Genomic DNA, 24,278 nt, shown 5'->3' on the forward strand with positions numbered 1-24,278 from the left:
TTGATTTGTCTTTGTTGCATACTGTAAGTTCCTTAAGCAGTCTGGAATGCTTATTAGCTGAGTTTGTGACTCTGCTCTGCTGGCAGATGGCCCTCAGAAGGTTGATTTTTTTTTTTTTGTTGCTATACATTGTTGGATGTGTCGCTAAAAATCTCTTAATTTCTGCTGTTGGTTTCTGTGTCCTTCAATGTAGTTACACAGAAGCTTTCCAAGCAAGAGTAGCATGACTGGATTGAAAGCTTACATATGTGCAAATGTGTTTCATGTGCCTCCGACTGGAGTCGGAGCTTCTTTCTCATCTAGGAAATGTTTTGCTTATTTTATCAGAGTGGTTTTTTTGTACTTACTGTTGAAGTGAACCAAATGTCTTGCTCTTAATTATTAAATTATTACATTTTCAGTGGCATCTGACAAAGTATTTCCCTGTTTGCTCTTATTTGCAAGTGATCTGCTTCTCCTAGGCAACTGCAAAAAAAAGCACATAGGTTTGCGTAGCAAGATTTCATTAGACATTTGACTTCCTCTTATAGCTAACTTATTACATAATCTTCCCACTTAATCAATCTTGGCTGAGTAGTATAGTAAGCTGCAAAATTTAAGATAAAAAGTTGTCAGTGCACTTTCTAGCATTTCAAAGTTCAGACTTTAACCAAAGTAATAGCAATATGTTGAATTAAGAACCTGTTTCATAATTCACCAGGAACACCTATTCCTTTCACAAAGAGAAGTTTTGATGTACCCAAATTATTAATCAGACATTTATCAAAATATGTCAAGGGATTACAGAACCATTGAGGTTAAAATAAATGTGTGGAGATCATATAGTCATGTTCCTGTCCATCTGCACCTCTTTAGAGTAGGAGTAACTGTGGCAAACTTGCCAAGACATGTTCAGTTGAGTTTTGAACACCTCCAAGGAAGGAGACTCCACAACCTTTCCAGACAGCCTGTTTCATTATTTGACTGTCCTCATGGTGAGAAAGCATATGTTTAAATGGGATTTGCTGTACTTCAGCTTGTGCACGATGCCTTTTGTCATGTCACTGAATACAGCTGAATCTAGATCAATCTTCTTTATTCTCCTCCCCTGCTTACACCCCCAGTCAGGTGTTTATACACACTGAAAAGATTTATTGGCCCTCTGTGCCCTTGCTAAGCCTTCTCTCCTCCAGGCTGAATGATCATAGGTCTCAGTCTTTCCTTGTACCAAGTGCTTCCAGCCCTTTGATGATGGTAATGGGCTTACTCTGTACTTGGTCCAGCAAAGTCTGTGCCTGTCTTGTGCTGGGGAGCCCAGCCCTGGACACAGCGCTTCAGGCAAGGTCTTGCCAGTGCTGATCTGAGAGCAACAATCACCTCATTCAACCTGCAGGCAATGGTTTTCCTAATGCAGCCCAAGAATTCATTGTCTGCCTTTGCTGCATGGGCATATTGCTGGCTCAGGTAGTTCCTGCAGCCTTCATTTGTAACTGGTTTTCGGTTTGAACTACAAATGTCAGAAAGACTGTAAGCTTTTTCAGGTATAAAGTGAATGTGGGAGAAGCCTAGTCTTAATGGAATTGAAGTGTTGTGCCAAAATTCTTTCATAGTTTAATAACTATCTTCAATAAAAATTGCCTAGTTTCACTCTTTATAAAGTTGTTACAGGACAAACGAAGTAGAGTTTAGAAATTGGTGTTTATGCCTTTTAAGGCCTGATACTCCTAAAATCTTAAGTTGTCCCCTAGAGCTCATTAATAATACTTGGTTTCCAGCTATAAATTTTTCATCTACTTTATCTTGTTGAGGTGGAAAGTTTCAACTTGCCATTGTACCTTCTGTGGAAATTCTAACTCTGTTTGATATTTCCGTGTTAGCTGATGTTGCAGGAAACTTAATTATGATGGGTGTCTAAAACAATTGCACTTACTCCATAAATTATATGTCTATTATACAAGATCTGAGGCTAAATCAGCCTTCTGTTGTAATTCTTGCTGAGGTGGCTAAATAGAAATACAGAAATTCTCAGCTGAAATGATTGAGACTTAAATTGCTGTAGTCAATTTTCTTCTCTTATCAAGTGCCTGAAATGTTCTGTTCAGTGCAAAATTCCTATCCATGATAAAAGAATGAACTTTAAATGAAATGCAATACCTGAATTGCAGAAGGGCTTTTGGTATGATTACTTATTCTACATTTAAGTCTATTAGATGCCAGTCAGCTGCACTAGTATACAGTGGCATTTGCTGCTCAGCATCCAGGGTTTTAGGCTGGAAGTGAAGACAACCTCAACTGTATTAAAGTTCTTTAAGAACAGTAGGAGAAACTGTTCCTAAATTTTTTTGTTAAAGTGGTATTTGACAGAAAGATAAGCTGTTAAAGGTCAGACAGAAGCAGTGTGTTATACAAAGGCGTTTTGAGTTGGCTTTCTGTACATAAGAGGTCTTGCTTGCTTATCTTAATGAAAAATAGTTGATATAGGAATGCTTTCTTTTTAGATTTCCTGATAGTCTGCAAAGTTAACATTTTTATATCTGATAGATGGAAGAAACCAAACTGTAATGTTTGATACTCTTGAGGACTGGCGTGATGAGTTGGAGCGGACCAAAGGGAATGTGAAATACAAAGTAGTGACTACCAATGAAGGCTACAGAGTCTCTGAAAAGTAAGCTTGCCCTGGTTAATTGTGAGCTTTGGATATAAGTCTCATTAAGATTTGAAAAAATCAGTGCTACCTTTGAGCATTGTACAACTGTTTAGGGGTTTTTTTCTTTTAGGATCTGGTTTCCATTTTGATTTATGGGATACTTTTGATTTGGGACCTGAGGAGATGATCTTACACAACCCCTCTTCCAGCAGGGTTAACTTCAACATCAGGTCAGGCTGTTCAGGAATAGAAAATACGTAGGTTTGGTACCTACACTTCTGTCCTACTTACTGGTTAGGATGACATTTTCTCAGTCATGTACCTTTACTCTGGTAAAATTTTAAGTTAGATGCACTTGAGACTTTCTGTTTTACCTGTGGGACCTAGTGGGGAAAAAATGGTTTAAAGCATGTCTGCAGAATGGGCTGGTGGAAGTTGTGTTGCCTTTAGTAGAAAGTTAGAGATGTATGCTTCTACCAGTTCAGCTAGTAGCACCTGTTGGTGAACCTATTAGGATGTATACAAGGCTTTGTGTACTCCTGTTTAGTAGTCCGATCCTGAAAGGCTACAAAGACCTTGGCAATAAAGACAAACTTTCACTGGAGTCTTAAATATTTATTGTACAGCTGTCTTGAGAGACCCAAGCTGAGGTTAAGTACTTATCTTTGTTTCTTTTCTGGGCCTTGAACATTAGTAGTGTTGGTTAATATTGGAAATTCATAATAAAATTATATTCTTTTAATTGTGATGTGAATGGCTTAGAAGGCATGGAAACAGAACTAGTTCTCTAATACTAAAAAGGAAGCTTTTTGAAAAACCAAGTGAGAGAACTGAGGTGGTATTGACAGCCAATGTTACAATTAAATGTAGGGCTTAATTGCAGGCTTGGAAAGACTGCAATTTAGTGGGTAATGTTGCAGTGAAAATAATAAAGAGCTCAAGACTGGAAGAAACTGTATCCAGCTGAAAGTAAAGGGAGGGTGTTGAGGACAATATAATTATATTGCAGGAAAGATTATTGTAGCAGTAAGGTGAATATATAATTAATGTGGGCTAGAACACTCATCAGTGAAATGAACTTTGAGGTTGTTCTTTGTTCAGTTCTTAAGTGCAAAAAATCTTCTCTGTCTTAGGCTGCCTTTGTATTTTGTTGTTCCCATATGTGTTTCTGAAGAAAGTATCTTGAAGTATGAAGGCAGAGGCATTCCTGTAAGTATATATGTGTGGCTGAGGGTAAGAAATCTTATTGAGAAGACAAAATTCCAACTAGCATTTTGGATATTGGTGCATGTTATTTTCAAAGCTTGTTTTCTATAACTCACACATACCTAGTCATCTATAGAAGGGGAAACAGATGGTGGGAGAAGTACTCAAAGTAGCCTGTATTCTCTTAAGCAGTACAGAACAAAACTTACATATGGTTCACAGTGTACATTTACTTATCAGATGTCTGGTGTCCTATAGTCTACATATACTGGTAGTCTTTCTATCCATCAGCCTGTTTTTCATTAGAGTGGTTACTGATTGGCATCTAGCTGGGGCAGGATGTAGGGCTTCAAATGCTGTTTGAATACTGAGGTGAAGACCATGCATGTACAGGTAGAGCTGAATACTTCTAGTTATGTAGCTTGGGTGATGATAAGTACTGTAGCTGTGATGATGCATCACTTTTTCAAAGCCAAGTGGCCTAATTGAAAAACTAGCTCTACCAGTTTCAACAGAAAATTAAGTTAAATACATTGTTTTGCACCTCATAGTAGACTGGCTTTGCCTTTCTGCCTGGTACCAGAGTTCAAGAACCAGTAAAGCAGAGTAGATGGAAACAAGGAGCAAAGCAACTTCACTTATGAGGGCTTACATTGGTTGTGGCATGTCCATCAAATTTGCCAAGAAAAACAATGTTCTCTTCATGCATTTAAATTAATTGGCCCATGGAGTAGATAGTGCTCTACTGTTCTGCCTAAGGTGTCCTTTAGGATAGTGAAACTCAAAATAGTTTGATTCACTTGTTCTCAGTAGTCAACCAGGCAAATTACAGTGGCTGTTACACAGAAATGGAAGCAATTCTTTAACTGCATTTTGCATTCATGGGATCATAGAGTAGTTTGGTTTGGAAAGCACCTTTAAAGGCTGTCTAGTAATACCTGTAACTATGCAATCTTATTCAGTTGTAAAAAGTTCAGCATCTTATTTCCTGTGCCTAGATGACCCCTTATGCATGACTTGTGGAAAAGCATGACAGTGTATTTGTTATGAGTTATCTCAAGGCTGAACTATAAGAAAAACACAACTATATCTACGTGGAGAAACTGATGGCTAATATAAGAGTTATTTCTAAAAGCCATCTTGCTATGGCTTATCTTTCACATAATTTGGCCATAAATGTTATGATCAATTTGTTTTTTTTTCCTATGAGAACAGTAGAGGAAGTAATGTTCGGCTATAATCTTGCACTGTATATTTACCTGTTCATGTGTAAAGCTCAACTTAAAACTTCCAAGTGATAACACCATACCGAGGCATGCCTGTATTGAGGCATGGTGCCGGTGTAACAGTTTGCTTCTATTGATGAGTTCACTGAATATACGAAAAATTCAATGAAACACAGCATAGAGAAATTTCTTGTCATCACTTGTCACTTAGGAAATGCTTTGTACAGAGCAGTTTACCAATTTACATCACCTGGTCAATGTTTTTCTGCAGATTTGGTGTTGGTCTTGCCATAATGGTGCTGCTCTTCTCAAAATGTCTGCATTTCCCAAAGAACAGGATGACATCGCTTCACAAACACAAAAAGCCTTCTTGGATGGGTCAGTAATAGCTATTCTGTCCACAACGCTTTGCTTGGTATGGACCTTGCTTCTCTTTTTCCGTATATGCTATATCTTTAAGCTTGCACGCATCAGGAAACAAGTTCTAAATGTAAAAGTAGTTTTCTATAGTGGAATGGGTTTAATCCCTTGGCCTAACAGCACCTGTCAGTTGTGCAGGACTGCAACATCACTGGTGGCTTTGTGGAAATACACATCAGATGAATGTGTATAAACTGTGGTGTATTATTAGGTAAAGCAGCACTAAAGCCCATAGTTCTTAAGTACAGCTAGTGTATCATTAGCTGATGGGCTCAATTATGTCTGCAAGTAAGAGAAGTGTAGACCCCATCTCTAAATATGGATTTGCAAACTGAGTTTTGTTTCTCTGAACTCTGCTGTCTTATGAGAACTAGATTCATGTTCTTAAATAACTTTAAAGTGACCTGAAATGACTGAGACAATCTAGCAGCTCACTGCTGCTACTTTCAGATGTGATGACAGACAGCAGTTTGATTCAGCTGAGGTAGTGAGCTGAATTAGCTCAGCAGTTTGAGAAATGCCAAAGTTAACATAAGGGCAGGAGCATAGCTGCCTGGCTGAGTTACTGCAAGAACAAAAGATGGCTTTTTTCCTCTGCTTTCTCCAACCTGTTGAGTGTCCTTGAGAAAACTTCTCTTCTTGCAGCAAGATGTTAGATCAGGCTAGTATGTACAATTTTTGCTGCTTCACTGCTATCTCCTTTCTCCTTACAGGTGAAGAACCCGTTAATTGCATGGAACTAACAGAAAATAGCTTGATTAGGCTTTTAAAATCTTTCATTTACAAAATTAATTATACTTGCATGGGAAAGGCTTTTGACCCTTCCTGCATTTGCTTTCAAGTTTCTCTCCTGAAATGGAGACGTTTACATGAGTTATAAGTCTTCGTAATGCTATTTCATAATGTGAAAATAAGTAAAACTAGCAGTAAGCTGTAGCAAGGTATCAACTGGTATTTTGATCCCTTGTCTGGAGCCATCTGAACTTGGGACATTATTGGTGGTTTTCTTTGCTGTGGAGTACTGGTGGTTAACCACTAGTGCTTAAAAATTTATCTACAAATTGTCCGAAAGGGTGTGTTAACATGCCATTGTAATAGTGGTCTGAACTCAAGCACATGGCATGTGTTTACAATTAATGGCTTTTTATTGAAAAAGCTGTTCAGAGCCAGATCTTCTAGCACAAACTGTTTGCTTCATCGTGGAACAAGTGTTGTGATTGACAAATGATTGCTTTCCCTTAATTCTCTTATCTGATGCATCTTCCGCTAGGTCTAGTAAAATGCATTTCTGATATGGAACCTGTAGTTCTCACTTTAAGCAGGTTACGGTGCTACAACAAACAAGAAACAAAGTACTCTGTCCTGTCATAGCATTGCCTGCAAGGCTTCGCTTCTGAACCATGAGCTAAGGTAGCTTTTCCCAAATCTTGACAATAGAAAGCCAGTATGGCAACAGAGGTATTTACTAAGCTGATGTTCATCTGAGCTCAAGAGAGTGAATGAGAGGGGATGTTCAAGCATCAAGCAAAGCTTCATCTAGCCTGCTATTTTTTTCCTCTCCTTCTAGGGGAAAAAAATATTGGATACACAGGGAAGTTCAAGGCAGGTATACTGTCTTGTTTGAGTCCAAATTGTTTTTCTTTTACTCATGTGTTTTGCTAGCAGACCTAGCAGCTAGATATCGGAATGTAAGTGGTTGGTAAAAGTCTAGAAAAATAGTGTCTGCTACAAGGTTTATGTGTTTCTATCCATCTTTTCTTTCTGGATTCATCTCTAAACAGCCTGTTAGTGAAGTAATTTTAGTGTTATTTAGTGAAGACAACCCTAAAGAAGCAGTAGCAAAAACCAAGTAATGCTTGTAATATTCATAACTGCACAAATCTTTTATCAGTGGAACAGTTAAGAGCAGCAAGACTTGTCAAAAGCTTGTAGACAAGCTTCCAGCCAGTATTTAAAAATGCTTGAAGGCCATTAGCTTTCCAAGTGTATATCCTTTGGTATTCAGCTTTTTCCCAAAACATGCCCATTAACTTTGTCTTCAGTAATAATAGTTGGTGTATTATTTGGCTTGTGAAGCAGGTGGCTTTAATCTCTTGATGATTTGATTTAGAATCTATAAGACAATTAGCAAACCTCCCTATGAACTCCTGAAGATGGATGACTTGTCAAGCAGCCTTCCCTCTCTGCAAGATATCCAGACAGCATACACAAAATTTAAACAACTGTTTTTGATAGGTAAGTCAAACTTTAAAGTAGTCTTTTGTCTCTAAAGTGACTTAGATGCAGAGCGTAACAAGCATGTTTTATGTCTTATGAATGCAGTCCTTTTCTTGATTAGTGTCTTGATGGTGGTTAAAAGCAGATTTTTAAATATAACTGAGGACTGTGCTTGTGACTGGCATGTTAAGAGGTTTGTAATTTTTAGACTTGGTACCTCTGGCTAAGCAGTCACAGTATCTGCAAGAGTGACTGGACTTTAAATGGTAGTTGGAATACACCAGCTGGATCAGAATTTACAGGGGAGCTTTTTCAGTCCTGTGGGGCCCACTGAAGTTAAGCGTGAACCTTTTAAGCCTTTGTACCATGTCAAGAGATGAGTCCGAATGCCAATTTATTTTTGCACTAGCTTTTGTTACAAACTAGTCACGTCACAAAACGTGAAGCAGAGCTTGCTTAAGATTGTCACTGACTGTAGGACTGAAACATGACTACTGTAAATAGTAAGTCTACTTAAAAGAAGTTAGAGTTGTGAAAGTATAAGCTAGGCTTTTGGACATTTTTATGAGACTCTTAACTATACTGCTGTCATGAAACAGTACTTCAAGCTCACCTCTTGGCATGAAAAAAGCTCCACACGTTGCAGCTGTGCAATGTGCCACTGGACCATTTTGGACAGTGGGTCCTCTACAAGATAATGAGAGTCAATGTTGCAATAGCCTCTAGTGGCATGTGGAACACTGAGGCAGTTCACCTGTGGCTGTTGATGTGGGATATAACTGAAGTGATCATCATTGAGGAACAGTGTATTTGTAGCATAGCCTACAGACAATAACCAAGTCCTGCTGGTTTTATATGTTTATACTTAGCTGGTAAGTTCATATAATTGCAAACAAATGGTTTCTGTCAAATATGTAGTGAAGCTCTGGTTGTTCAGCTGTGGGCACTCCAACATAAGAAGGACGTGGAGCTGTTGGAGTGAGTCCAGAGGCGGCCATGAAGGTGTTCTGGGGGCTGGAGCACCTCTTCTGTGAAGGCATGCTAAGAGAGTTGGGCTTCTTCAACATGGAGAAGAGACTACTCTGCAGAGACCTTCAAGCAGCTTCCAATTCCTAAAATGGGTCAACAAGAAATCTGGAGAGGGGCATATAGTGATAGGACAAGGGGGAATGGCTACAGGATGGAATGGAAACAGGGTAGATTTAGATTAGATATTAGGAATATTAGGAAGAAAGTCTTTACAGTGAGGCGCTGGCACAGGTTGTCCAGAGAGGCTGTGGCTGCCCCATCCCTGGCAGTGCTCAAGGCCAGGCTGGACAGGACTTGGAGCAACCTGATCTAGTAGCAGGTGTCCCTGCCTGTGACAAGGGGGGCTGGAACTAGACAATAACTTTACGGTCTCTTCCAAGCTAAGCCATTCTATTCCTCTATAACCTTCCAATATAACTTAACTTCCCTAAACACATGCCTAAACTGAAGTTTCAATTATAAAAATTCTCATTAAGCAAAGTAGAAACCTCAGTAGCATAGCTGATTGCAAGAGGATTTTGATGGGAACAGCTTGGATCCTCTTAAATTGCTCCTTTTATTTGAAATGTGGCAAAGGCAGATGCTGGTTTTGCTAGACTGCTCACAAGTCTCAGTGTGTGCCACTTGCCCACATACTTGGAGACTTTGAACACTTCAGTTCTCAAATCCTTGTGGAGTACTTCTTTTTATCCTGCAAGATAGGGAGGAAGGGAAGGCTTGCTCTCTCTTGTGAGGTTATTAGCAAAATACCTTGAGTCAGAGGTAAAACAAGCTGCAAGTATTTTGTTGTGCCTTTGAAAAGAAGTTCCTGTTTTGACTTGGAGATAACTTTATCAGGGGGGAGGTAGAACTGCCAGACCAAGCAGTTGTTTCTAGAGACCTGCATACACATTATTGAGTCTAGTTGTGGCTGAGTGTGACAGAACAAATTGAACAGCCAGCCACACTTAATGATTTTGTGGAAAGCTAGTTTCTGTGGTCAGGGTGAAATGAATTAGGGAAAGAGATTTTTTTTTTTTTTTCCTTTAAATGCATCTTGAACAGGAGCAAGAGCAGGCATGGGGGTAGAACGGCTACAGGAAGAAAATGAATATATGCCTGTGCACTTGAGGATCGTAGATGCAAGCTGCAGAAAAGGCAGAAATGAGTATGTGTTAGAATTAAACATTGAAAGGGTACAGAGAGACACTGGGAAGTGAAAAGTTATACAGAAACACGCAGGACTGAAGCTATCAGGGGTAGAATAGGGAAGGAGGGGAGTGTGGTGTACCTCAGTTGTTCCTCAACAGCAGAACTGTCTTGACCTTTGGGGCTTCGGGGTTTGTGCCTTATGCAGGAAAGGTAGTCTGTTCTGGTTTTAATTGATTGTATCAGCTTGAGAGCTTTCCAGTTTCTGAATACTGGCTTTTGGGGGGGGGGGGGGGAAGGGGGAGCAGGGAGGGAGGGCAATAGAGATTTAAGTAGCATTTAAAAAGCTACAGAAAAGCTAGCAAAGTTCATAAGAGTTTAATGGCTTTGTGGTATTGTATTTGGCCTCTTTATCTTAGCTATTCCCTTCTTGATGTATTTCAGTGCCTCTTCAGCTGCAGTGAAAACTGTTTTAAACTTTTTTTTTTTTTGGGTAGTCTTGCATGCCGTAAATTTGTGTAACCTTCTGAAATCCATTTGTGTTTCTGACTGTAATGGTAGTGACTGTCAAAATCCAGCCTCCTTATGTTAAGGTTTACACAGATCATGCTTAAGAGTCAAGGTGAAAGAACCATCACCTCCTGTTAAACTTCTTTTCTTTCCCTTTCCCATCTTGTCAACAGACTTATTTACTTGATTTGGTTGCTGTGAGACTATAGCATACTTTTTGTTAAAGTCTATGGTTCTATAAAACTTTACTGGTGTTTGTAGAACTACTTCACTTCCTCATTTAGTTCTAAGGTGTTTATATACCAGTGATTAGAATTTACTGACTCCATAGTATTGATTGTTTCATAGCAGTTCGTAACAGAAGAGTAATACAATGAATGGCTGTTTATTAGCATTACACATGTGAACGAACCAATTTTTTTGTTGTTGTTTTTCAGATAACAGTACAGACTTCTGGGCAACTGATGTGAAATGGTTTTCGTTACTGGAGAGCACAAACTGGCTGGAGATAATCAGGTTTGCTATATCTCTAATTTCTTGGGTTTCAAATTGTTGTTAAGTACACTTGTCGGTTTTCTAGCTAATTTCTTGAAATATGATGACACTCTTCACCTCCAGTAGAAATGAAATTTAGGACAGATTTATAATCCCATTAAAGTACCAAGTTTTACAACTTGAGACACTGTTTTTATACTGCAGGTTTGTGTTAAGCCTCCACACCAAAAAACCTTGAAGCAGCAAATCATTCCAATTACAGCTCTTCCAGCATACTATTGAAACTATAGGTCCAGTAATTTCCTTCCCACATTTAGTCACCTTCTATTCAAACTGAAGAATATTATTTGTTTCCAGCATAAAACCTATTCTGTGTTTCTGACTAGCCCTGCCATTCTTCTGTGCTCTCTACTTCTGTAATATCCTTTAGGACAGGATGAACTGCAGTATTCAAGATGTTAGCCCACCAAAGATTTATAAAATTACAGCTGCTCTCAGTTTTGTCCCCTTCTTCTGGTCCTTCCTCAAGTTCTTTTTTCTCTTCTCAGCAGTCCACAGTGAGTAACTGTTGGAATGGTGTTGGCTAACTTAAGGCTTGTTACAGTGGAATGTTGAGGGGCTTTGTTTTTAGTGTTACTTTGTGCTAGCTCTATTGTCTGCTAGTTTATTCTGTGATAGGCTTGTTAGCATGAAGTGCTTCTGCAGTCAGCTTCAGTTCTTTCTAGTTTTAATAACAGTCAATACTAATAATTATTCATTCGTTAATCCAAAATTTAAATGTATGTTGAATGAGAGGTTTTAGTGAAGATTGTAGGTGGAGAAATGCACTGACATAATCAAGATTAAAAGTAGTTTAAAGTGAATACCAGCACAAGTTCTTATCCTTGCACTGTTTTGATACTGGTCATTTTCATACTTGGACCCAGTTGCTTCCTGGATCTGGCTCTTCGTGGCTCTTGCAGTTAGTAGGAGTGCCTTCTCAGCTATTCTAGACTAGAACAAGGAATTCTACAACTCCAGACTCAGGAAATAAACTGTCAGCTTCTATTAGTGACTAAGCAGTTGCAAGAATCCTAGCTTGTGTGCAAACTTTTGCTGAAAATAACTGACTTTATGATGAGTTAGGTCTAGAAACCAAAAGCATTAAATCTAGTTTTATGTGATCTTTAACTCCACTCAGTCTTCCTTGTGTAGTGGTAATCTCTGAATAAATTTTATCTGCATGTTTACAGGATCTGATTGCTGATGCTTCCCTCTTTGCCTCTTAAAACCATACTGTGTGAGAAATGTAGTAGGTAGTGGATTACAGCAGAAGTGTGGCGATGTATCTTTCCAGGATAGAGATTAGGCTCTTGGCAACTGTAATACTTTAGTGCGTGTGTGTAATGGCTGCTATTGATCCAGCAGAAAGTATTGTATTGCAAATGTACAACTTGAAATGCATGACCAACGGCCAAACAAAGATACCTCTTGAACTGTTAAGTCTCAAGAGCAAACTTTCTTCATTTGCAGAAGTTGAGAATGGTTTTGTTGTTTTAAAGGACTGATCAAGTCTCAGGATTATGACATTCTAACCCCTTTTAGGAGAAGCTAATATAACAAACCTAATTGTAAAAATGCCATGAAAATATTCACTTTATCTATACCACAACAGGCGAGTTTTGAAGAAAGCAATAGAAGTTGCTGAGTGTCTGGAAAGACAGCAGACAAATGTTCTCCTTATAGGTAAGAATTCAGTGAGATTATCATATATATATTTTTTTTTAAATTTATTTTGATTTTCTTTAGATACAGCTTAAGCTGTAAGTTTATAATTATGGTAAAGGCTGGTAAAATTCATAGAGTACTCAAAGTACTAGACACTTAAATCTTTCACCCTCCTGGAAATGCTTTCTGTAGTTAAAAAAGCTTGGTAAGCATGATTACAGGCTAAGAAATACATTGTGAATGACAAAGCTGCTGCTGAACTCGTAGTAGAGTCATGCTACCTCTTGTTTATGCATTCCTGTTTCCTAACTTCTATTAAATGTCTCTTACAGCCTTTTGCTGTACACTAAGGTAGGGGGGGCACACATACACAAAGAACATGGAGCATGAAAACTTTCTAAAAGGATGGTTTTTATGTTCTAGATAAACTACATAGTATTCAGTGTGTATTAAAAATTCATGAAAGAATACACTTATTGTAGACATCTTGAGCATTTTGTTTTCTTAGGTGGAGTAATAGCATGGAAAAAAAAAGTCAATGTTTAACCATTAAGCTGGTTTTGGATTCATAACTTGATTGGGTTTTTCCCCACACACTGCTATTTGAGAAACCTCGAATGGAGAAGAGATACGTCTAGAAGACACCTGAAGGGTGAAGAATGCGTGATGCATGATTTCACATGTTGTGAAAAGATGCATGGAGGGTAGGAAGGGTAAGGACAGATAGCTGGCCTGGTAGCATAGGAGGGGCAGTATGTGCCTTATGGGAGACTGAAGGGTGTAGTCATCAAAGTTATAGTAGTAAACCATAGGGTTTGCAGGTTTATTGTTAAGTATTGCCCTAGTGTAAGTGTAGAAGAAACCTTACACTTCTACAAATTAGAAACATGGATTAACTTCTCTCTGTAACACTTGGCAATAAATTGTGATTCTCTGACCTTGAAATACAATTTAGTTTATATGAAGCTAGCAAAACTTTGCTTTCTTACCCTAGTTTTAGGAATGGCTTAGTAGACAATGTGGTTTCTGTTGTCTTCTATAGAAGAGAGCGCTACTGATCTGTGCTGTGTAATCTCTAGTCTGGTTCAAGTGATGATGGATTCATACAGCAGAACAAAGTCAGGGTTTCAGAGCCTTATTCAGAAGGAGTGGGTAATTGGAGGACACGGCTTTTTGGACCGTTGTAACCACTTACATAAAAGTGACAAAGAGGAGGTATGATTTTTTTTTTAATTACTCTCCTTATTAGATAAACATTTACTCAGGAGTGATTTAGATGTCAGTCCAAAACTTCCAGTTAATCTGAGGATCTTTAATTTTGTTTTGGTTTATGCGTTGGTGTTTTGTACAGTGTCACTGCTTTTGCTTTTTAGAGTTCAGCAGTGTCTCTAAGGAGAACAAATGTGAGATTTCCCATTTGATCTTGGAGTCTTTTGAAAGATGTGTATCTCGCATTAAACTGTTAAATGGTACTAGTGTCCATAGAAATAACTCAAAAGTGATTTGCCTATTCCTGTCACATCTAGAGTTTAACTTTATACTGTCTTGCTGAATGTTTCAGTCTCACTTCTCCATTTTTGTTTATATTTTGGGATTGCATCAGATTGCTATTCAGAATGGACATCTAAGTGTAAACTGACTGATAGTTCTGATCAAGAATTGCTATAGCTGGTTTTGCTTTGCCAGCTTTAAAAGGCTGCATAGCAGCAGCTTTCATAGCAATTTAATGTGTACAAATTCAGGTTAGAAAGTGCTCCTCTCTTCTGTCAACAATTGGCCAAGAGTGTCTCGGATGATACTTCTGCAGAGTTCAGCCAAAGTTATATGCAGGAGTTCTGTAGTTAACCAGATTGCTTCCCTTAAGGTTTGTGTTTGGAGACACTGAATACTATAAAATAAACAGTCTGCGTGGTGGAACATACGTTTGTGGTTTGGTTTTTTTTTTCTGAAACTGATGTACCATTTTCTTTATTTAGGCTCCTGTTTTTCTGCTCCTGCTAAATTGTGTTTGGCAGTTGGTACAACAGTATCCTCCAGCATTTGAGTTCACGGAAACTTACTTAACTGTCTTGTCAGACAGCCTCTATGTGCCTATTTTTAGCACTTTCTTTTTCAACTCGCAACATCAAAAAGACACTAGTGCGGTAAGCGTTTGTTACTTTATGGATGGAATGTGTTGGAGAACAGGTTTAACCAACAAGCAGGGAACATTCAAAAAAAACAACGAAAATCCCTAGTAGCATGTTTTTCCATCCTTTCCCTTATTTGAAAGGTAAGGGGTCAGGTTCAGGACTTGGGGTGTTTATGATGACAAAAGGAAAACAACTCAGGAATATATTACTTCTAATGTATGAGTATAGGTTCATGTTTATTGTTATTCAGTGAAAATTGAGCTCCCTAACCTAAGAGGAATATCCTGTCCTGCAGGGTAAGTTATGTACAAAATTCTTGTATAGTATATTCTGTTGTATTCCAGAATCAGCATTTCCTGAATGTTGATATACATTTGGTCTATGCCTTTCTTTAGCCGAAGAAGCTGGAAGCAATAGGAGTATCCTCTGCAAGCCTGCACAGTGACTAAAAAATGAACATTGCTGGCTTGCATATAAATAAATTGTTAATAATAAAATTTTAACTGGTAGCACTGCATAACTGCAGTTGACTTTTGAAATGTGGAGAGGTTTTATCCACAATGAAGCGTCTGTCCTCTGCCCAGTATTCAAAACTTCATTTTTTCCCTTAAGATTATTCAGTCTTATTTTCAACTGCAAAAGGTATTCTCGGTGATGTCTAGTTGCACTGTTGAAATGGAATACCATCTGAAGTTAGAAAATAATGTATAGATAAACTTTGTGTCTGTACTCGCATCCAATAATGTCATTCAGCTATTGAATATATACAAATCATGAGTGTTGTTGCAACTCTGTGGCCTCTTCTGTAAAAAGCTGGTTTCTTAATTTCACCTTGACTTGGTCAGAATTCCTTTCCAGCAGTATTAATTGTGACCTGTTTGTTTTGGCAGAGTGGTGAAAGCCTCAAGACACAAAGCGGTCCTTTCAGATTTCTTACTGTGTGGGACTGGTCTGTGCAGTTTGACCCCGAGGCCCAGGCTTTCCTGAACAACCCTTTTTATGCAGAGAAGCCAAAACCAGATAAAAGTCAACGGAAAACTGCACGATTTAAAGTAAGATATGTGCTGCTTAACCATTTTTAAATTATAAATACATTTTGCACAACTCGTATGTCAAAGGTACCCATAATGGAAGTATTGGTGCAAAGTTTTTTTTAATTTACAAAATACCTGTACACCTCACTCACTTGCAACTTAAGAATACAGTTTGCACCCACCTCAGTTATAAATCACTGTGTTACAGTTAGTGCATGTAGCTGTGAACTCAGGGGGTTCTTCTTCATCCTTTAGTGCAAGTGTAGTGATAACTCGTGGGACTTAACATCCAGTTGCAGTGACGTTTTTGAAGTGAGTTTATTTTGTTGTTCCATGGAGTACCTAACTGAATTACAAATCAGGTCTGTAATTGTCTCCCTGATTTTCTGAGTGTAATTGTGGTGTGTGTGGACTTGGAGGGGGGACTACCACCCCCAAAACTGTCTAGGGTACAGGTGATTATGGGTGGACCATCTCATTGCTGGAAACTAGCACAAATTCAGTAAGAAAAGTTTCTTCAGAATAGCCTCTTGTGATTGTAATACCTCTGTTGGTTAAATTCTGTTCTGTAACAGCATTCTCAAGTGAGACACTGTCAATATGATCTACAGTGGTAATCAGAGAACTCTTACATTGTAGGATGCAATGAGGAACCACTGGATAAAACCTAAATCAAATTCTCTTTCATTTGTGTGGCTAGCTCAAGCTAAATATGGAAGTCCATAATACTTGAATGTATGCAAAGAATTCTCCTTTTTCACAGAAAAACACTTTATTCAGTGTTAGTTCATTGCCATAGTTGCAGTGCAGGGAAGGTATCTGGGAATACTAAGTATACTCTGAAGTATTTGGCATATCAGTCATTGAAGAGTAACAGTTTTAGACTATATGGTAAAGCAGTGTCTCTGTTTAAATGACTTTGCTGCTTGTAACTATTTTCTGAATACAAGTTAAGCTTTCACTTCCTCTTAAGATGTGTTCTAAAGTCCCATCAGTATTTATTTCAGTATATTTTTTCTTTCCTCTTAAAGCATCAGCGACAACTTTCTTTGCCATTGACGCAAGCAAAAGCTTCCATGAAGAGAGGATTTTTCAGGGAGGAAACAGATCATTTAATAAAAAACATTCTGGGTAAAAGAATTGGCAAGTTCATAAATTCTTCAGATGAACTTCCTAATAGTTTCAGGGAATTTTATGATAGCTGGCATAGCAAGCCTGTTGACTATCATGGTCTTCTGTTACCTCGCATTGATGGCCCTGAAATCAAAGTCTGGGCACAACGGTATTTGCGATGGATTCCTGAAGCCCAGCTTCATGGTGGTGGTACCATAGCTACAACTGCCAAGATTTTGGACTTGATGGAGGAAGTACAAAGCTTGCAGGAGAAAATGGATGAAAAACGTAGTCAAGCTGTTTCTGGAGATGTACATTCTGTACCAATGCTGAGAAATTCTGCCCGTCTGTCATCCTTGTTTCCATTTGCTTTACTTCAGAGACAGTCTATCAAACCAGCTCTACCCACCAGCACCTGGAAAGACTTGGAAGATGAAGATGACTTGGTCAAGAGGGATGATGAATTTGTTGATCTAAGTAGTGATATGTCATAAAGTGCTTAAAAATTGAAACTATGAATTGTATATGGCTGAACTGTAAATTTTAAATGTTGTGCTGTATCTTCCTATAAGGAACTCACTCAAGCATCTGCAGCCTGGTTTTGAGGTTAAAAAAACAGCTGGGTTGGAAAGAACTAATTGCCATAATTAGCTGAGCATATTTTCAACTTCCATTTCACTCCAACAGTATTTATTGCAGAAACACATTTTCAGCATAACTGATAAAACCAGAAGTCTAGGCTGAAGTAGCTGTATGGCCACTTTGTTAAAGAAAGAATTAACAAACAAAAACCCCATTATTTTCTGATGTAAAGGTCAAATACTAGATATGTACAGCAACAATCACTGTCTTAACATAAAACATCTTCCCCTTATGCCAAGAGTACTAGGGCTGGAAGTACTGTGACTAGGAAAATAATACATCTGCATTTCCCCTCATGTAAAATACATGGGGAAAGTGCAACTAAATATGCATTCACAAATAAGGTTTTTACAGCTGAGGTTTTTACATAAACTTGTGTTTATGTAAAACATAAAACACCAGGGGTTTTTCATCTACTGTGGCATCAGCTGAAGTCCCGTGCCTGCCAACATCATCTTTTCTGACAGCATTCATCTTTGGCTTGCAGCACTTCTCCTTGTGTGGTATTATAATGGCAGCTTGGCTGCTCTAAGCCTGTGCATGCACTTAGCTTAAGGATCAAATGCAAGTCTTACTCATTTCAAGTCTTACTGTGTGGCTGCTGTGCTATATGCCTTTGCTGCCTTGGAATATTATGTCCCAAATATTTGCTGTTAATTGTTAGAAGTGGCCTGACTGTGAGGTTCTAATTTGCTAGGAGTATTTTTTTTCTCCTTCTAATAGAGTGAGACTTCCATTTTTATTTTCCCTGTTTATGCCAGTTGCCTTTGAGGCTTTCTGTAGCTTGCACTGAGACCCTCCACATAGCAGGGAAGACTCTATTTTTCCTGTGATCCTGCAGTGAAGCTGGATTTGCAGCCTGTTGCCACTTGTCATGAGTTGGCGTTTATGAATGTGGTGTTCATACCATATGAACACTTGTATCCTGTTGCTGGATGTTGTAACAGTACCTCAGTGAAAAAAGCCATAAAGAAATGCCTGTTGACTTCTATCTACTGTGTATATGTCTATAGATAAAGTATTTTTACTGCAAATAATCGTCCTTTGTAAAGCTGAATATTAGTTGACTGTTGTTTCTATTTTGAACCCTTAAATTCTAGAGTACCCCAAGAATGGATGCAAGTCATAAAATCAGTTACACTGAGAGGCTAGTCATTGAATACTTTTAGAAATCTCTGCTGGAAAACTTAGCTGGTAGAGAAACTGTTGCTTAAATTGGATCAGCTCAGTGTGATTGGGGATATTAAACTATGTTACTGCTTAATCATTTCACACTGAGTTGTGTCACTATGTATAGCAAAAATGTATCAGCGGGCCTGTAAAAGTGAATTTAACATGTTAAAATAAATGTATCGATGGGGAAAGCGGGAGAGCTTAATGCAACTATGCCAAACTGAAGCTTCTGAACTCTTGATTGCCTTAATTCTTAGTAGAGCGAGGACAATACTTGAGTTTGTAGCATTTTACTTAAACATACACTAGTACTTAATCTTTGTTCTGTGATAAACAGGATCTTACAGATAGCATTTGCTAGGATGGGCTGTCCAGCACATGTTCTTCAGATTTTGTTGTTGTAGTTCCACTGACTCATGTATGCAACAATACTTTGCATGTTGAATGAGCAATGCGTTTTTATGGTGAAATAATACTTATCATTCTAAGATCATTTGGGTTCAAGGTTTAAACACTGCCATTTAAAAAAAAAGTAAATAGATTTTTCTATACTTTTGATCAAGCTGATGTAACGTTTCAGTCATGAAGATTACATATTTATATTAAAAAGCAGATGTTGGACATCTTATTTGTACATAAGTTATCAGAATTTTATATAGAAGAGAAACATATATGTGGAACTAAACATGGGAACACTTCTAATGTAGAATAAATACCATTGTTACTGTTTCTATGCACTGTGGGATTGGAAATTTACTTAATATTTTTACTCCAGGCTTCTGTTTATACCTCCAAGTTTTTACACTGAATGCAAGCTAGAAGCTTCACAGCTTTGTTTTTTTTAAATACTGTCATTTCTCTCCTCTCTTACAGGCTGTTTGGAGAGTATCAATAAAATATACTTTGTATTTGTCCTGAAATGATAATGTGTCTAAGGTCATATTTTGCAAATGATGCTTTAAACCACAGAGACGTGATAATCTGCCGTGACAAGGCTTTTCTCATTAGGTGCTGGGTTTTTACAGACTGCTATGTATAGGAAGCTGCGCAGTTTTGACTGGGTTATGCTACTGGGGAGGTGCTGTTAGCTCAGGAAAGAGGAAAGTTCAGTGCAAAGGGACAATGGTTACTAAGGTGGTCTAGAAAGTGTCTGTTGAATGTCAGTATTTGAGGCTTTATTAAACTCTTTATTTCAGTGTTCCTATCTTCCCCATTGCAGGGGGAACTCTGTGCTGCTGTGGGTATTTTCTGAAGAGAATATTACAAGACACTGACACACTTGCACTTGAAGTCTCAGGCAGCAACAGCCTATGCAGTGGCTGTGAAGTGCCCCATGGTGCTGTAACACAAGGTGTGTCTCTGCCTCACCCACATCTTGTAGGGATCGGTGTGTACTTTGGCCACTTAGCTTTGATTTAAGACTGTATTCACTAGTGAAAATGCTCAGCTATTGATTTATACCGTATTTCAAAGCAAATGCATACTTTATAAAGGTACTCGGGGCCAACTTTGCCTCCCACTCTCTTGCTCCAGTTAAAACTTTTTCCATTCTTCTCAAAGCACTCAAGTGTAACTTCAGGGGGTGGTGAAATCCTTCCTGCTGTGCATGTCTAGCAATGGATTAGATTTGTCACAGCAGAGATCACCTTAATTCTGATCTTTAGCTGTAAATGTCATACCCAGTACTTATTGCCTGGTGCTGTCTTGAGAAGAGCTAGGCTTTACCTAAAACTATTTGGGAATTATGTGGGATGGACTCTATTTCCTGGGACAGGGAGGAGATGAATTAATGAACTCTAAAAAAAAAGCATTCTATATACAGAACCTCATGTGCTCTTCCAGGATTAATTTACTGGTTGAGGGTGGGGTGGGAGGGGCAAACACCTTCTGATGGACTCGGGTCCTTTATCTTGGTTTATAGTGAAGTTAAATTGTGGCATATGCTTTTTGGCAGGATGGCAGAACTCTCAGCTAGAGGAGTTACCTTGGAAAAGAGTGGACATAGAAGGTGAGGATAGCTGATGTTTCAGCTGGAGAAACATTTCTGTGGGGAGAGCACCTCCATGCTGAATACAAAAGGAGTTGAAATGGGGTTGTCCAGGCTGTGTTAGGAGTATGTAGCAAAGACCACAAATAGTTGTGCCTCCTGGGGAGGCTGTCTTGAGGTGTAAGTTTGACTTGAAGAATATTAGCTTTAAACCTGTTAGGAAGTTTAACCATGCCAAGTGCAAGGTCCTACACCTGGGTCGGAGCAATCCTGACAGGTTGGGCAGAGAAGAGATTCAGAGCAGCCCTGTGGAGAAGGACTTGGGGGTGTTGGTTGATGGGAAAATGAACATGAGCTGGCTTCAGTGTGTGCTCACAGCCCAGAAAGCCAACCGTATCCTGGGCTGCATCAAAAGGAGTGTGACCAGCAGGTCAAGGAGGTGATCCTGCCCCTCTGCGCTTGTGAGACCTCACCTGGAGTATTGTGTGCAGTTCTGGTGTCCTCAACATAAAAAGGACATGGAACTGTTGGAACAAGTACAAAGGAGGCCACGAGGATGATCAGGGGACTGGAGCACCTCCTGTATGAAGACAGGCTGAGAAACTTGGGGCTGTTCAGCCTGGAGAAGAGAAGGCTGCTTGGAGACCTCACAGCAGCCTTCCAGTATCTGAAGGGGGCCTATGAGGATGCTGGGGAAGGACTCTTCATTAGAGACTGTAGTGATAGGGCAAGGGGTAATGGGTTAAAACTTAAACAGGGAAAGTTTAGATTGGATATAAGGAGGAAGTTCTTTACTGTGAGGGTGGTGAGGCACTGGAATGGGTTTCCCAGGGAAGTTGTGAATGCTCCATCTGTGGCAGTGTTCAAGGCTGAGTTGGACAGAGCCTTGGGTGACATGGTTTAGTGTGAGGTGTCCCTGCCCATGGCAGGGGTGTTGGACCTAGATGATCTTAAGGTCCTTTCAAACCCTAACTATTCTATGATTCTATAAGGCTGAGAAGAGGCCAATAGGATGGATAACATCTGGACGAGCACTTGTATGTGCTTGATGCTGCCACGTTTTGGGATACAGTGAAGCCTTGTTCTCACATGGAAATCCTATGGAGCAGTAAATGCTGCTGCTCTGTTGTGGCACAGTGCTCCACTGTCAGTAAACATTTGGTCCCCCAGGTTTTTTATTTTATCACTGCAGTAAAGTTAAACAGGTACTTGCCTAAATGTTATGCCTGGGTGCTCAAAGCAGGCAGATAACATGTACCTATGAAGTGCATCTGTTAGTTTGTGAACAGCAGAACTGTGAATGTTGCTGCGTTGCCCTGTCTGGCCATACCACATTTCCCTCAACTTCATCCTTTTTTTCTGGCGTTTCCTGCCCTTACTCATAACCATAGCATCTTCCATCCTCCTTCCATCCACCTCCTCTCTGTCCTTAAGTCACATGCTGTACTAGCCATTAATAGGTTTGTCATTGCTACTAACTTGATGGAGAAGCCAAATTCAGTATCTTGGCTCCTGGGGGACCAATTAAATGGAGGTGACTTGGCATGGCCAAGCTGTATCACCTCCAGACTGTCTGTTGGAATCGAGTAACGTTCAGAATCTGTCAAATACAAGCAGAGTTATCTCTTGGTTTCCAAAGCTTTGGTGGAAGCTGCGTGGTTACTAAAGAAATGGGGGTGGGAGAATGAAACTAAAATGCCTGTACCTGCAGCTCAGGCGTAATTCTAATCTGCAGTTTCCAGGCTAAAAGCAATGCTACTCCCAAACATGGAAATCTGCTGCTTTACAGTCTGATCAGGTAACCCAGTTTTCTCTTAATGCAACAGTTTTCTCCATCTTGGATAATGTCTCGTTTTGTGTTCTGAAAGAGACTTTTCATTTTACTGTAGGGAACTGTTGAGTTTCCTGGAAATCAAATGACATTTGCATGACTTCTGAAAAGTCATAATCCTTATTATTTTATTCCCGTCAGAAGAAAATTCCCAATTAAGAACAGCTAACACAGCTGGAATTAATATGGTTTTGCTAATTAAGTGTAGATCTTCAAATATTTTATAAATACTAGTAAGCTTTTAAGTGTCAGAGTGTTGTGGGCTTGCTAGCTAGCTCACTTTGCAGTCAGTGGGATTCACTTCCTTTTGTGTACCTACAGGTATTGTTTTACAGTATGTTTATAGATGAATGTGATGATAGGGAAGCAAATTTAATGCAGAGGGTGTAAGTGTCATTGCTTCGTGTTTTGGTGATGATGGAAGAATTTATTTTAACTTCCACTATGACTCCAATTCAGAAATTAAACCAGTGTGCTCCTCACCAAGCTCCTTAAGCTCCCAACACAGATAAACCCAGTTTGTTTCCTACAAGCCATTTGCTGCATTGGCCATCCAGTTTCTCATCCCGAACTTTCCACTGTGGGTTCACTCTTAAAAAAAATCTTTCTTGATGTGCTTTTCTGATGGCAGTTCATTTACCTTTGGAAAAGACTGGTTTTATACCTGCCAGCTATACTTAGTTTTAACATGTCATGATCTTCTGAGGTGGTGGGAATAGCTGAAGGTCAAAAAGTAAGTACTACGGGTCTTTTCTAAGGGTAGGGTCCCTTGCTTCCCTGCCAGTAAGGAGCATGGCATCTCTGGAAGTTGTCCTGTAGTAACATAAAAAATAATTATTTAAAATAAGTAAAATCCTCCTGCGCAGCACTTTTCACAAACAAAATCTGCATCAGGAAAAACCAGGGTGATAATCCTGAGCTGTGTTTTCTAATGCAGCGTGTCTCCGATGGCTTTGAGTAGTTTGCTGTACTGATGCCTGCAGCGGAGCGTCATGAGCTACCAAAGAGCAATCATGGCCTGTTCTCTCAGCAGGGTTTAGGTTACACCAGATGAAGGGCACCCGCAGACGGCTGCCAACGGGGGTCAGTCCTGCTGCATGCACTGCTCTCCCCCCCTTTGCCTTTAATGTCATGTAGCTGCCAGCTGATTTGATGGAAATGCGCGTTTTGGTTTTGTGGATTTGTTTTCAGATTGCTTCATTGATCCAAATCACAGCATGTTCCCCCTGCAAGGGGACACAACAATAGCAAGTTGTTTGAGGATGCCCTTTTCAATAGGCAACCCCCAGTTAGAGCAGATGAGGTGGAACCACAAGTGCAGTAAATCCAGCTCTCACGCTGCTGTGTTGTTGAAAGAGGTAAATCCTGGGAACCACATCTAATGTGCACCTAGCTGAAATGTAAATTACATGCACGGCTAACTCCAGCTATTCAACACTTGTGAGAAAATTAAAAAGCAAACAAAAAACCACAACCAAAACCAGCTTTGCTTTGTTTGAGGCTGCCTGTAGAAACCTCAATTTAAAGTGATTTAAAGTGTGGCTGCAGTGGATCTTACCTGTTTGCTGCAGTAGGAAGGTAAGGTAAACAAACCCAGGTACTTCAATCTACAGCCACACTGTGAAGCTCTTCAGGCCTGCAGATCCTTAGGCTGTGCTTTGGCTTGAACTGGCAGAGCTCTCAAACGCCGTCCTGCTGCCCAGGCTGTGATTAAGCAGTGATTGAGTGCAGCTTTTGAAAAGCAAAAATCATGTTCTGACTTGTAATCTGAAAACAACCATTGCTCAGAGAGTGATTTTGGA

The 24,278-nt window shown here is 39.3% G+C and overlaps 1 protein-coding gene across 2 annotated transcripts in view; it reads left to right on the forward strand.

The window, feature by feature from the left end:
• Positions 1-18,343, forward strand: part of MTMR12 (myotubularin related protein 12) — a 32,281-nt gene extending 13,938 nt beyond the window's left edge. For both annotated transcript variants that reach the window (XM_061469551.1, XM_061469552.1), the window contains exons 7-16: positions 2,521-2,644; positions 3,760-3,835; positions 5,330-5,436; positions 7,589-7,713; positions 10,800-10,878; positions 12,512-12,582; positions 13,607-13,779; positions 14,541-14,708; positions 15,587-15,748; positions 16,762-18,343. In XM_061469551.1, coding sequence (XP_061325535.1) covers positions 2,521-2,644; positions 3,760-3,835; positions 5,330-5,436; positions 7,589-7,713; positions 10,800-10,878; positions 12,512-12,582; positions 13,607-13,779; positions 14,541-14,708; positions 15,587-15,748; positions 16,762-17,337 — 1,661 coding nt within the window. In that variant the 3' untranslated portion in view covers positions 17,338-18,343. The remainder of the gene's footprint in view (positions 1-2,520; positions 2,645-3,759; positions 3,836-5,329; positions 5,437-7,588; positions 7,714-10,799; positions 10,879-12,511; positions 12,583-13,606; positions 13,780-14,540; positions 14,709-15,586; positions 15,749-16,761) is intronic.
• Positions 18,344-24,278: the final 5,935 nt, after the last annotated feature.

The sequence above is a fragment of the Pezoporus flaviventris genome, unplaced genomic scaffold (genome assembly GCF_033815535.1).
Source record: "Pezoporus flaviventris isolate CSIRO_AGI_PZ_B2104156 unplaced genomic scaffold, CSIRO_AGI_Pfla_v1 ptg000057l, whole genome shotgun sequence".
NCBI classification, from domain to species: Eukaryota; Metazoa; Chordata; class Aves; order Psittaciformes; family Psittacidae; genus Pezoporus; species Pezoporus flaviventris.